This window comes from Tinamus guttatus, unplaced genomic scaffold (genome assembly GCF_059628265.1).
Source record: "Tinamus guttatus ecotype Peru unplaced genomic scaffold, ASM5962826v1 Tinamus_guttatus_pri_ptg000601l, whole genome shotgun sequence".
In the NCBI taxonomy this organism is placed as follows: Eukaryota; Metazoa; Chordata; class Aves; order Tinamiformes; family Tinamidae; genus Tinamus; species Tinamus guttatus.
The window spans coordinates 4,440,929-4,453,693 of record NW_028289135.1 but is presented as its reverse complement, the minus strand read 5'-3'; the positions used below and the strand labels follow the sequence as shown (position 1 = coordinate 4,453,693).

At 36.0% G+C, this 12,765-nt stretch overlaps 1 protein-coding gene across 1 annotated transcript in view; it reads left to right on the top strand.

Annotated features, from left to right (window-relative positions):
* The window catches only part of ARID4B (AT-rich interaction domain 4B), an 85,032-nt gene that overhangs the window by 34,668 nt on the left and 37,599 nt on the right, over positions 1-12,765 (top strand). The window contains exons 6-9 of the mRNA XM_088534904.1: positions 3,767-3,846; positions 6,192-6,283; positions 9,031-9,169; positions 12,643-12,722. Coding sequence (XP_088391030.1) covers positions 3,767-3,846; positions 6,192-6,283; positions 9,031-9,169; positions 12,643-12,722 — 391 coding nt within the window. The remainder of the gene's footprint in view (positions 1-3,766; positions 3,847-6,191; positions 6,284-9,030; positions 9,170-12,642; positions 12,723-12,765) is intronic.

Here is a 12,765-nt window from a genome sequence, read left to right as displayed (position 1 = left end):
ATTTTCTGCTAATTTTAGATTTAGCTCTCCTAAGAGCTGCTATTAAAAAGAAAAAAAAAAAAAGTTTTTCTCTAGTCTCTGATGTGACATTTTGGACTTCTTATTAATCCATGTGGCCATAGGCAAATTTTTATTTCCATAAGTTTTAAACACATGGATATTCTTTCTGATGCTGTGTACCTGTAGACCAGTCTGTCTTAACAAAACTGGTGAACTATAGAACAATAACTTGTTTTCTATCTGTATTATAGTCTTAAAGACATTACAGAAAAATGTGTTAGTACTTAAGAAGTTATATGTTCCCCTACTTGGCAAACAGCTGGGGAATGGAAAGATGTAAACAAGTTCATAAAACAAAAATCTTGTTAGGGTTCTTTTGAGATGCTAAGGCTTGATGCTGGTAAAGTGATGTTGAACAACCCAGGAGAGACTAACTGCTCAACAAATTCTGACTAAAGTCACAGTTCTTAGAAGAATATAGAATTGTGAGTTTAGATGTAGCCTTCTATATAAGCAGAAGTTGAAGGCTTTAAGGCAAGAATTTGAATTGTAACTACTGTCTTGGTAATTAAAATAGAGGTGGACCAGATACAAGAGAACTTACAAAAAAATGGGAGAGATGGTGTTGATTGTTGTCTGCATATGTGTATGTTTCTGAGAGCTCAAGTTAGTAACTCAGCAAAAGAATACGAGAAGATAGGAGTTTATACAGGCTAGATTTTGAAGGCAGTTGGCGTGAAGTTGCAGTTTTGAATCAAAGTAGGATGTGCCTGTCGTAAAACAGCAGCTTAAGAAAGAGGAAGCAGAGATGCGAGAGCTGAAACTGAAAACCTCATTTAGTAGATAAAAGCATGTCCACCTTTGAGAATTATTAGAAGTGTCATAGCTGATGACTGTATAATTGCTCTTAAAGAAGTGACGGTAGCAGTGGATGATTAAAATAATCTTTGTCAGGAAGGTGAATTGAATGCTTCTGAAATTATCTGTATAGGCCATGATGACTTTGCAGATCTGACTAAGTTCTGTTTCAAGGGATAGTTGTCACTAGCAAGTTTGAGAATTGGCACACTTTTCCAGCAGAGCTGTCCTAGCACTTGGCTGAGAAGTGCCTAATTACTTAGATCTTCAGTGGTTTTCTGAATAAAATTGCCGTGACTCAGTCAAACTTAGTGAAGGCACAGACAGTTCTGAAGTAGCTGTCATTGAAGTAGCATGTCATATAAGTCATTGCCCGATAACATTTATTTCACTTCAGAGGTAGCTTATAACATTTAGAGAAATGGTTGCATTTTGGAAATCCATGAAACTATTTTAGCGCCAAAGCATGGGGAAGACTGCTTTAGGAGCATCTCTGTATTTCTTGGGTTTGTCAGAACTGATTTAAGAGCAAAATTGTGTGTAAGTTTGTTTATATGCCCCCCCTCTTTTTTTTTTTTTTTTGGTAAGTCATACTTTTTCCTACCTGAAGTTGGCAGTGATTTATTATTACATTAATTAGTCTTTTAACGAATCGGTGTAACGTGTAACATAGGCATTGTGGTATTAATAGATTGTGTCTTTAGCTTGCTTACTTCTCCTATAAAAATTTTTCTAAATCCAGTCCCACTAACTGGATGCTACTTGGACATTAATGTAAACATCGTTTTAGGAAAGTTAAGTGATATTTTTAAAATATGGCTCATCAGTATTCAATGTGAAAACAAATTTAATGTCATTATCTATTAAATACACATAATTCTATATGCTACTTTTTCTCCTTTTTGCATCAGTGCATTGCTTTTTTTTCAATTATTTTGTAAGAAATACTTTTATTGACTTGAATATTTTTCTTTCATTTACACTTAAGTCTCTCCCCCTTTTTCCCCCCTTTTTCCCCTCTCCTTGCAGTTTCAGGGTAGGTATTTTAGATGCAGTATACTCTGGTGCTTCTGCTCAGTAGACTATTTCGAGGGTGTTTCCTTAGCTTAAATGTCATATGTGTTAATGTCATATGTGCTATGCTGGCCATACAAGTGGGCTGGGCAGATGAAGCTTTGAGTATAGCCTTGGAGTATATCCGTGTTATGGAGCATAATTAAGATTCCCTGGGATGGAAAAGAGACTGCAAGCAAATTATCCCATGGGTAGGTAGCTAGGTTAGGCATCCTAGCTCTGAATAGGTTTACCCTTGTTGCAGCCAGCTTATCCTTTGAAGAGGATAGGCTCTTTTAAATCCCTCATTATATAAGGGGACTCAGTTGCGTTAATTAACACAAGCTCAATTAGAAACCTGCTGCCTTCAACTTAGCGAAGGGAGGGTTTAATTACATGTTGACCACTTGAGATGCAGCTCCGCAATCCATGTATTCCCAGATAGAGTTGTTGTCCTTGATAGTTTTTCAACAAGTTTTCAAGTGAGAGGACTGCATCTGTAATTGATATTTTATACTATAATAATTGTTGAGTACTAGTTAATGATAAGGCATGCACTAGGGAACGGAGGTAGGAAATGATAGAGGCCTTTTGTTCATCAGTAGTAGTGGATTTTGTGCAGGGATGAAAAATTCTTAAAGCTGGGCAAAAGACATTTAATGAAAACACTGGTCAGGATTTTTCCTGTGCCTTTTTGCTTTCTGTATATTTCCTTAACTAGCAAATGTTAAAAATGCAGCACAGCATTCAGAGTTCACACAAAGCTAGTTGACTGCAAACTAAACCGATGCAAACTAGCATTGTGGTTTTGTAAGGTGTTTCTGCTGGTTGATACCCTTTTTTTTTAACCCTATTATTTTGGTCCTTGTTTGTCAAAGGGTTGCATGCGCTTGAATTTTAGTGAGACTGCCTGAAGCAGGCCCAGCAGTGATGCTGGTTGGCAGAAGGGAAGGCCTGACTGGTGGTGAAAGGTACACAAAGCCCCTACTGAAACTTTTATGCTAATATCAGGTGCACTTGATGCCTTCAAACGAGGAAGCTCTTAAAGCTCCCTTAATGTTGGGACATTATTAGGGACAAAGATTATTTTTTGTTTGTTTGCTTTCCTTTACATAAAGGATAACATATGCAGCTGAAGCCAGCTGTTACAAACGTCTTTCCTATTGACCTGGTTCATTTTCCAGGGGCAACGGAGCTTGATTGTAAGAGAGGTAACAAAGTCCAGAAGCTCCACAGTTGTTCTCTCATCATAGCCATCTTGCTATACTGTCTTAATTTTAACCACTATTCAGTAAAATCTGCCTTGAGCTGATAGTGCTGACATTTTATAGATCTGCTAAATGAAGTGAACAGATAAAGGCTAATTTTTGAGATGGCATCAGGCTGTGGTTTTTTTTTTTTTCTCTCTGTTTTTCTTTCTGTCTAGACATCCATCTATATTTCTCCACAGAAAGCATAGGTTCTACTTAAAAATCATAGGAGTTTGGGGTTTGGAATAGTTGTATAACTATTGGAAGGGTCTTTTATATAAATTTATTTCGCAGTTCTGACCTGCATGCCTTTTCGTTGCTGTATCCTGATCCATGAGTTGCGCGTACTCACTCATTAGTTGGGACTCCATTTACCATATACGCAAGCATGGAGTAGCTGCAGGGAGGCAGGAGCTTGTGTGTTCAGTGGTTCTGTGCAGCTGTGACTGGATGTGTGGTACTGTGCAGGTGCAGCTTTAAGGACTGGCTGCAGGCAGGTGTTTTTGCACTTCTTTCTGAGCAGTTTCTAGAGCAATTTCTTACCAAATGTCCTGATTTTTAAAAAAAAGTTCTCTTTTCTTCCCTCCACTCCTATCTGGTGACAGTATTTGATGATGGTGATGAGAAGACCCTTAGACGCTCTTCCCTGTGTTTAAAAGGAGAAAGACATTTTGCTGAAAGCGAGGTAACTGGACAATTTTAATACCATTACATTTAATTTAGACTCAAAAAATCAATGTTGTTATTATCTTAGTCTTCAAGATGTTACTATCCATGGTAGTAAAAGCAGTGGTTATGCAAAATGCAGTCTGTAGTGTCTAGCTTATTCTTTCTTAAAGCAAGAAATATGATTTGGCTTCTCCAAACTCTGCAAAGTTGATATTTTGTATTTTACATTTTCCTTTTGTTTATGGTCTGTAGACTGTACACTTAAATACTTAGGTGATTACTGATGTTTATGCTGTATGTAAAACTTATCTGTAAGAAATTGGGAGAAAATGTCAGTACCATACATAATCAAAGTTAGTTTGTATCTTTAAACATAATTATATTCTCTTGAATTTTAAGTAAATTGGTCAAGTTTAACTTGTAAATGTTTTGTAATAGCTGATAAACTTAAAGCCAACACTTTCTAAAGGCAAACTTTTAGTTGCTGGTACCTGTCATTTGAACACATTTATCATTATTTGGAAACCAATTTAGTTTCTTAAAAATGATTTGCATATTAAAATAGGCAAATATTTATAGCAAGTTTAAAGTAGTTGAATTTGGGAGTAATATTTATTCCTCATTAGGTAGGATGATCTGGACTGATGGAAGGAGTTGAATAAACATGCTACTTTAATGGCAAACTAATGAAGTTTTCTGCTTTCTGATTCACTTATTATAGTCAGATACATTATTGTAGTTCAGAATTATACCTTATTATAGTTCAGATATCTTCTGAAATGGGTGTGTGTGCGTATGTGTGTGTATATATATATATATATATATACACAAAGTCCAAAACTGAAGAAGGCCTGAATTTTAAGTCTAAATTTGGTTTGAAATTCAGATATTCTAATTATAAAAGATTGTACTGTTCTTGATTAGCTGTTTGTTGCTAATGATCCTCAGTGTGTGAAAATTAGACTGCTTCTGTTCTTTAATATTTTAATTTGGTTCATGAGTGTTACTCTAGTAAGCATTGTTGAAAACTTTAATCAAAATCGTTATGTGTATTGATCTACTTCCCGTTTGGCTGAACAAGGGCCAGACCAGATTACTCTGTTAGATCCAAAAGAAACCTTAAATTCAGGTGACACCTACTTTTCATTTTATCATTGCTCTTTTCATCTTAGTTTTTGATATCTTGCCAAAAGTCACTGATAGACAAATCGTGTCACTAATGCTCAGACATGCATGTTCTGTATTTCTAGTGGTTAACTCCTGCTGGATAGCTACTCAGCAGGGGGAATTGCATCTCCTGTTTGTTTTGCGATTAGAGCTATGCCACATTATAGCTGTCTTGTTCCAGTGCTGCTTTAATTTCACTTCTGCCTCTTCATGTTTGTGTTATCGTGTTCTGTGGTGTCCAAAGCACTTACAAACATTTATATATTTACTTCAAAGTATAAAAGGATGGTTTTATTATCTGTATCAAGTTCAATTCTACCTGATGCAGAATTTTTTTGAGACTCTAGTTGCTGATTCATTCCTAAATATTCTCAGAGTCCTGAAAATAGCCACTCTGAGAACTGTAATTAGAATAGATGTGTTTGTTTTGGAAGCCTGCGTGTCCCCTCTCAAAGAACAAGCGGTGCTTGTACAGAAACCTCTGTGTCCCAGAAGCGTTGAAATTTAGAATGATGATATTTTAAATACGTTATGGCAGTCTTATAGAAAGATGATAACGGAGGCCCGTAAAGTCCTTCTGTTGATGTTGCAGCACCTTTGATGTTTATATAGAAGTTGTCTGTCTTTCTCTCCCTTTATCTTATTTTGTTGATAATAGCCACTGTAGTACTCTCTTTAAAATTTTTTTGAAGCACTCTCTTCTTCTTATCTAATTAATAATTCATAGTAATTTATAATTTGTCTTGTTTGCTGATTCTAGCATATCTTGTTGATCCACTTCGCAGGGAATCTTTGTTCATTTTTTATAAGTGGGTGTTTGGTTAGTCCAATGGTAGGAAGGGGAGAAAATTCATCGTGTAAAGACAAAACGTTGCAGCACAGCAGAACACCCGATTCTTGGTTTTCTACCCTTGGATAGCCCAAAAGCAGCAATTCTGGGAGCGTTTTCTGTGTGTGATCTGTGGAAGTTAATTGTTTGGAAGAGGTGGAAGGGAAGTCGTTACCTTTTAAAAAAATAAAGCAGTCAGGTCTGTGCTATAATTGTGATACAATGAGAAAATCTCACCTTTGACAAAAAAATAAGCAAATTAGACTTTTACATTATTAAAATAACTTATACCAATGCTTTTATATCTAAATGTGTGCATACGTGTATACCTATAAATAAAATATGCATATATTTTATTTTAACAGACATTAGACCAACTTCCACTCACCAATCCTGAACATTTTGGGACGCCTGTTATAGGAAAGAAAACAAACAGGGGAAGGAGATCCAATCATATGTAAGCTTAATATCTTTGTGCCTTCTGTATTGATTTCTAAGGATTTCAGTATGATCACATTTAATTGCTGTATATTCATGTTTTTAGTTTTTTTTTTGTTGTTGTTTTTTTGATAAAACAACATGAAGGGTTGTGTAGTACTTAGGTTGAAAGCCCAGTTTTCATGTACCACTGCATGCAAGAATCAAGTCCTCATCTGTAGTTAAAACGATAGTAACTGTTGACAAGAGGTTTTTCTTGTTTATGTGTGGCTTTATTTATTTTTGTTTTCTTTTCAAAAAAACAACATGCCAAGAGGAAATCGTATTGATACTGTACTACTGAGAAGTTTCTGAGTATATCCGTTGTATTTGTGTTGGACTCAACTAAATCAATCTTTATCTAGCTGATATGAGGTCTCTGTAGTAGGTACTATGATCCTGGAGTAGGCTCTTACATTTATTTACAAGGTCTCTGAAGAGCTTTTAGAAACAGATGAACAATATTATGGTTTGCAGCAAATCTTATTGATTAGAAAAATGAACTCTGCGTGTAGTGACTTGATTTTCTAGGTGCCTAAACTCTTGATTGTTATGATTTGGAAAAATCTGTATTAAATATAAATACTCTGATTAATTCTGCTGTATCATGAGCATAAATTATATAATTTATCAGAGTAAGATGACTTTAATCAAGTTTCTATACATGTAGTATTGTAAATATTATACAAAATCATCCAGGAAATGTTAATTACTTTGTTGCTAGTGCTTGTAATGTCATGCTGAGAAATATTTGCTGAGAAAATTACGAGAGCCAGAAAAGCAACATGAAGTATAGTGTTTTTCTGTAGCCTTTTTTATATAAAACCTTTCAGAAGCGGATAGGGTAAAAAGAGGTTACTGAGGAATATCTGGTTATTTTGAACTTCAGGACTGAGATGGCTCTATTAAAATGCTGTTGCCTTGGAAGGCAGATAAAATAACTTCCGTCATATTGGAAGAGAATAAGCACAGTAGAAATAAATTCATATCTAAAACTTGAAATGATGTTATAATCCCTTTTTTATTCCTCATTCTGTATATATGTTTTCTGAATTAGTAATACTGCTAATCCCTGAAATGCTAAGAAATGATCTTAGTTCTTCAGAAATAGTTCATGGGAATGAACTAGAGATAATCTTCATTTTGTATATAAGGGGGCACTTAATTGTATGTGTTGGGTGTGTGGGCGCTGCTTTATTTAAGCAATATACATACTTGTCTTATTTTTGAAGTTCTGAGGTGGGAAGGCTCTTGCCACACTCAGACCTACCCTTTCCTGCTCTATCTTTTGCAGCTTGAAATAAACATTCTGAATAAAGCATAGAGGCAGCATAAATTCACTTAAATATTGGTTTGCTGACTTGTGATGTATTGTAGGAAAAAGATGACTGTATATAAGCAAGACTATGCTGGCTTATAGCATAGAGAGTGTGATTGCAGCTTCCTTGGTGTCTCGGGCAGCGTTGTTTTCTCCTGTTTCCCTAAGCATACAGGACATCACTATGGCAAACCAGCACACTGTTGTTTTCTTATTGCGTGATTCCTGCTGACTAAATTGAATAAAAATGACAAACTGCACGTATGCTGCAAGGCTAAGACAAGTTGTAGCCCCTCTTGAGAGTCCTCTATTTCTATCTAGTCCCCGACCTCTTCCTCTTTCTGTAGGAAATGCAGGCTGCATCCTGGGGTTTGAGAGACTTTCATACTATATTTTAAAAGAAAATGTTATTAAAAGAAAAAAAAAGGGGGGGGGGTTAAAGAAAAATAATTCTTTTAGGAATAATGTAAATAATCTTGTAAAATTGAGGAGGGTAAAATGAAAAAAAAAAAAAAAAAAAAAAAGACCTTAAGCCATAAATTAGCTGTTTTCTGTTACACGAGTGCTAATTGTGAGTCCTCAACTGGCATTGAGTTTCGTACTCAAAAGGAACTATATGGAAAATGGAGGATGACTTTTAAAATTCTGAATTGTGTCCTCACTAAGCATACTGTGTACTTTCTAGGAGCTAACCAGCAAAGGCACTAGCTGCGGCCCTCCCCCCCACCCCCCCCAAAAAAAAAAATCCATGAATGCTGAGCTTTGTTTTTAAAAAAAAAAAAAAAAAAAAAAAAAAATCTGTTTTAAAACCACCTGTAACAGATTTTTTTTTTTTTAATTTGCAGTGGTATTGTGCATTTAGACTCCCAGTGTAGTGAAATCCAGATGTAACACTGTGCTAGACTGGAACAGCCAAAACAATGAGCTAGAGCCTTTATTAGTTGAGATATGTGCACTTTTGCCTCTGTGCTTACATTCCAGCCCTTTGTGCAAAGTTAAGTTAAAACTGAGTCATTGGAGTGTTTCACTGGCTGTTTTTAAATAGCCGTTCCAGGTTTAATAGACTTTATTTTTTATATATATATTTTTTTTCCTCTCTGTCTCTCTGTCTTCCCCGCAATTCACCTCTCCCCCCACCCATAGGAGCTGTTTCTCTTTCAGGGATTTTGCTGTTTCTCAAAATGGTTTTGTATTCTGTATGATAAGTGACAGCAGACTTGTAGAATAGAATATGACTGTTAGAATAACACAAAGATTGAGGAGAAAAATAGGTCAGTTAAGCTTATTGTGGTCCAAAAGTGACTGGAGCAGTTAATTTTTCGTTATTAACAATTAGCTTTGGATCACCTGCAATTCTACAAATTAATAGCTATAAACAGTGGAATTTTAAGTTTTCTTCTGTTGTTTAGTCCTGAAGAAGAATCTTCATCCTCTTCCAGCGATGAAGATGAAGACGATAGGAAACAAAGTGATGAGTTATTAGGAAAAGTTGTATGTGTGGACTGCCTCAGTGTGGATAAAAAGAAAGCCCTGTGGTTCCCAGCCCTGGTAAGAGTTTTATATTTATTTCTTCATATATATTTATATATATGTATTTAGACAGCTCCTTTCTTTCTAGGCACCAAGGAAGTGCTTTGTGTGTTTTACATTTTTCTTTGCCTTTTTGATCTATCCATTTACCATTAATAGACATAATAGATTTCAACAGTATCATAGTAGTCAAACCATTTTATGTATGAATATTTATCAGAAGTCTTTGCTAACATGCCTTTAACTTTTTCCAAATGGTTAGAGCTTAATGACTTATTGTAGCTCAGTAGTGTGCCAAGAGGTGTTACCTAGTGAATGTTTAGGACCCTTTTTTTTAATGCTATGTAATTTTTCTGAAGTACTAAAGCTCATTGAGGGAGAAAATATAAGAAGTGCAAATAGAAAACTTAAGTGTTTTTTTTCCAGTTTCAATATAAGCATACTTGATAAATCAAATGGTAGGAAGTAGAGCTAGCAATAAATTTCCCTTAGAATAACACTGTACGCTCTTAGTACAGGTGTTCTTTATCTTCCTTTGCTTTTGTTTAGAGAAAAAAATAACAATAAGCTTCATTTAGTGAAACAACAGTAGTAATGTAAGGGATGTATAAGTATTATGTATTTTGAAATCAAAGTATTTTCATATTTCATACCTACAATACTGTAGATTTTTTGCTAAAATGGAATTCTTTCTACCTGGCTTTGAATTTTGCAATACTGAAAGCATTTTCTATTAATTTCAGCAAGGCACTTTTTAGAAGATACTATACTGTAACATTTAGCAATTTTTAGTGTTATGCGGTCGGCGCTCAGTCCAGAGTTGCTACTTGCCACCTCCTGTGCCTTGCCAGCAGGACTTCTGGAAAAATGGGTGGAAGAGAACAAGTCCTTGAAGTCTCTTGTACAGCACAGGAGAGGACAGTGCAATCAGCAAGGAGGCGTTTGTGCTAGGTACTGCTAGGAAAACGTGTTGGCTCAAGCGGGTGGATCTAAGCCATGTGTTTTGGTTGGGCTTGCTGGACTTGCGCAGCAGCCTCTAGGCAGTGTTCGGCTCTGGGCAGCCGCGTCGCGCTGCTCGGGATAGCTGCGGGCAGGACCTAGGGCTGACCGGGTTGTTGTTCACTCTCCTCAGGTGCAGCAAGGACATGTGCTTGTTTTTCTTTAGCTTTCACTGGGCAATTGGAATAGCTTGTTCCTCAAGCAAAGTTTTCTGCAAATGAATGGGAAGCAACTGGGGGAGAAAATCACTCTGAGCATGGAACTTGTTAACTCTGAAAATAGCTTATCCTGGGCTAAGCATTATTTCAGTAATCAGATTTATAGTTCTGCAAATCAAAATGTCGTATTGCATGCAGCTCGAGAGATTGTGCCAAGGAGTAGATTTATGCTGCAAATAGCTCTTTCTTTTTATTTTTTTCGTGTCATTTGCCCTTCATTCTATAGGTAGTAACTCTTTACCCTGTAAGCAGGGATCAATCTCTATTTTTATCAAAAAAGTGATTTTGTTTTGTTGCTGAGAAATCTTGGTTTAATGCTATTTATATTATGGTTGACTGTAATTATGTGAATGCCAAAATGAAAATAAAGGCTTAATATGCTGAAGAACATTCATCCCAGATCTACTTTTATTTGGTGTTATTAATGATACAGTACAGGTACACTAGGTGTGTAGGCATATGCTTATACAGGACACTGTATAAAGACACTTTGCAAGTTTGAGAAGTTCAGACATTATTCTAAACCTTTATTAGGGAGGAGTATTCAAGATGAGAAGTGGGAACTGAGAACTCTAGATATCAGTCCTGTAACCAGACATGCTAAATCCTGTATTTAGAACTGTAGCAGCTGAAGTTTTGTAAAAATTGTGCTTAGGACTGACTGTGAATGAATGCTTTGTTTTTGTTCTGAAAAACCGTGCATGCAGGATTATAGTTAATTGTAATAATGGAGAAACAACTGCCAGATACCAGTATATATCAGAGAATCTGGTTTCATAAGCTTCATGGTATTGCTTAATTTTAATATGTACTTAAGGCTTTTTGAAACTTGTGGTAAAGAAGCATGTTTGCAGCATTTTCAGAAAATTGAGCTTATCTGGAATCATATCTCTCGTTCTCCTGTGATTTCAGAGATTCCTATTTTGCACAATTGGTATCTGTAATATTTTGGAGGATGGAGAATGGTTGCCTAGGGGAAACTTGATTCGGACAAAATGGAGGTGATACTGTGTGATGTAGGGTACTACAAGAGACTGTGAAAAGCTCTTTTTTCCAACCTCTGATTGTTTTTCTGATTTCTACAATCTTAATGCTGCCAGTAGCTAAAGCCAAAAAGGCCCTTTTTTCTACCTTAGAGAGCTAGGAGATTGCACCTGTTCCAAATGGAGGTGATCATCCATGTCTCTCACCTTGAAATTAAAGTACATCAGGCTATGTGTTTTACTTGGGAAGTTTTATCTTTGCAAGATTATTTCTTAGGAAGTTGTGTAATGCACGGAATTTGGAGTCTTAGGCTGTTAAGGCTTATTTTTATAGAGAAGCAAATATAGCCTGTGCTGTGTGGTATCTAACAGAGCTGTTGAATGCTTAAAATCCTGAATGGCTGGTGACTCCTACAAGGAGAAAGCAAACACCAAGCTGTCGCGTGGTGTGCTTGGTGGAAAATGTGGCTTTGGAAGCAGCTGGTGTAGGAAAGGAAAGCTGTTTGACTAGATGTTCTTAGGGCTGCAGTTGTGGGCAACTCTGGTGCCTTGGGAATTTATAACAGCTGGAAGTTTAACTTTCAGGGACTTATTTCTCCTCACTCAAGACTTACATGAATGATGATGGCGGCTGTTTTTCTGTCCTAAAACTTTAGGAGTACTGTAAATTTTTTTAACTTTCATTTCCTTTTTTTAATTAAATCCCCAAAGCTTTAATATTTTTTCGTAAAACTAGTTTATGTGTGTGTGTATATATATATATATATATATATATATATATATATATATATATATACAGTGTCTTGTCTTAGTGTTAGATTTGATTATCTTTGAATTTAAGAGTCTATCCTAATACGTTTAAATGCATTTTTAAAAAGTGGGATTCATAAATTAAATCCTGTGTCCTTGTTTCTGAAATAGTGGGTTATGGCATCCTTGCAGTTTCTGGAAGTTTTGAGAAGAGGCAGCTACCTCTTAGGTGGCAGCATTTTGTGGAGGTTGAGTTCTTTTCAGGATGAGGAATAGAGTAAGCTATTAGAACTTGGCAGGTATTTAATATTTGTCAGGAGGCTGTTCATTCTTATGTTGCTGACAAGAGCTCAGTTCCTCCTGGACTGGGGGTAAATTCCTACATTCTGTAACTCTGTATTTTGAAGGAACTCAAGTGCTCTCATTTCAGTGAGCGAAAAGAGCCCAAATGAGCCCAGAAGGCTGTTGAGAAGCAGTATTATGTACTCTGTGTTGTTGTTTCCTTCTCTCGCTAAACTTTGCCTTTGTAATATTTTTACAGGTGGTTTGTCCAGATTGTAGTGATGATATTGCAGTGAAAAAAGACAATATTCTCGTTCGCTCTTTCAAGGATGGCAAATTGTGAGTAGGAACGTAGAGGTTGCTAATTAAACCAAGTGTATTC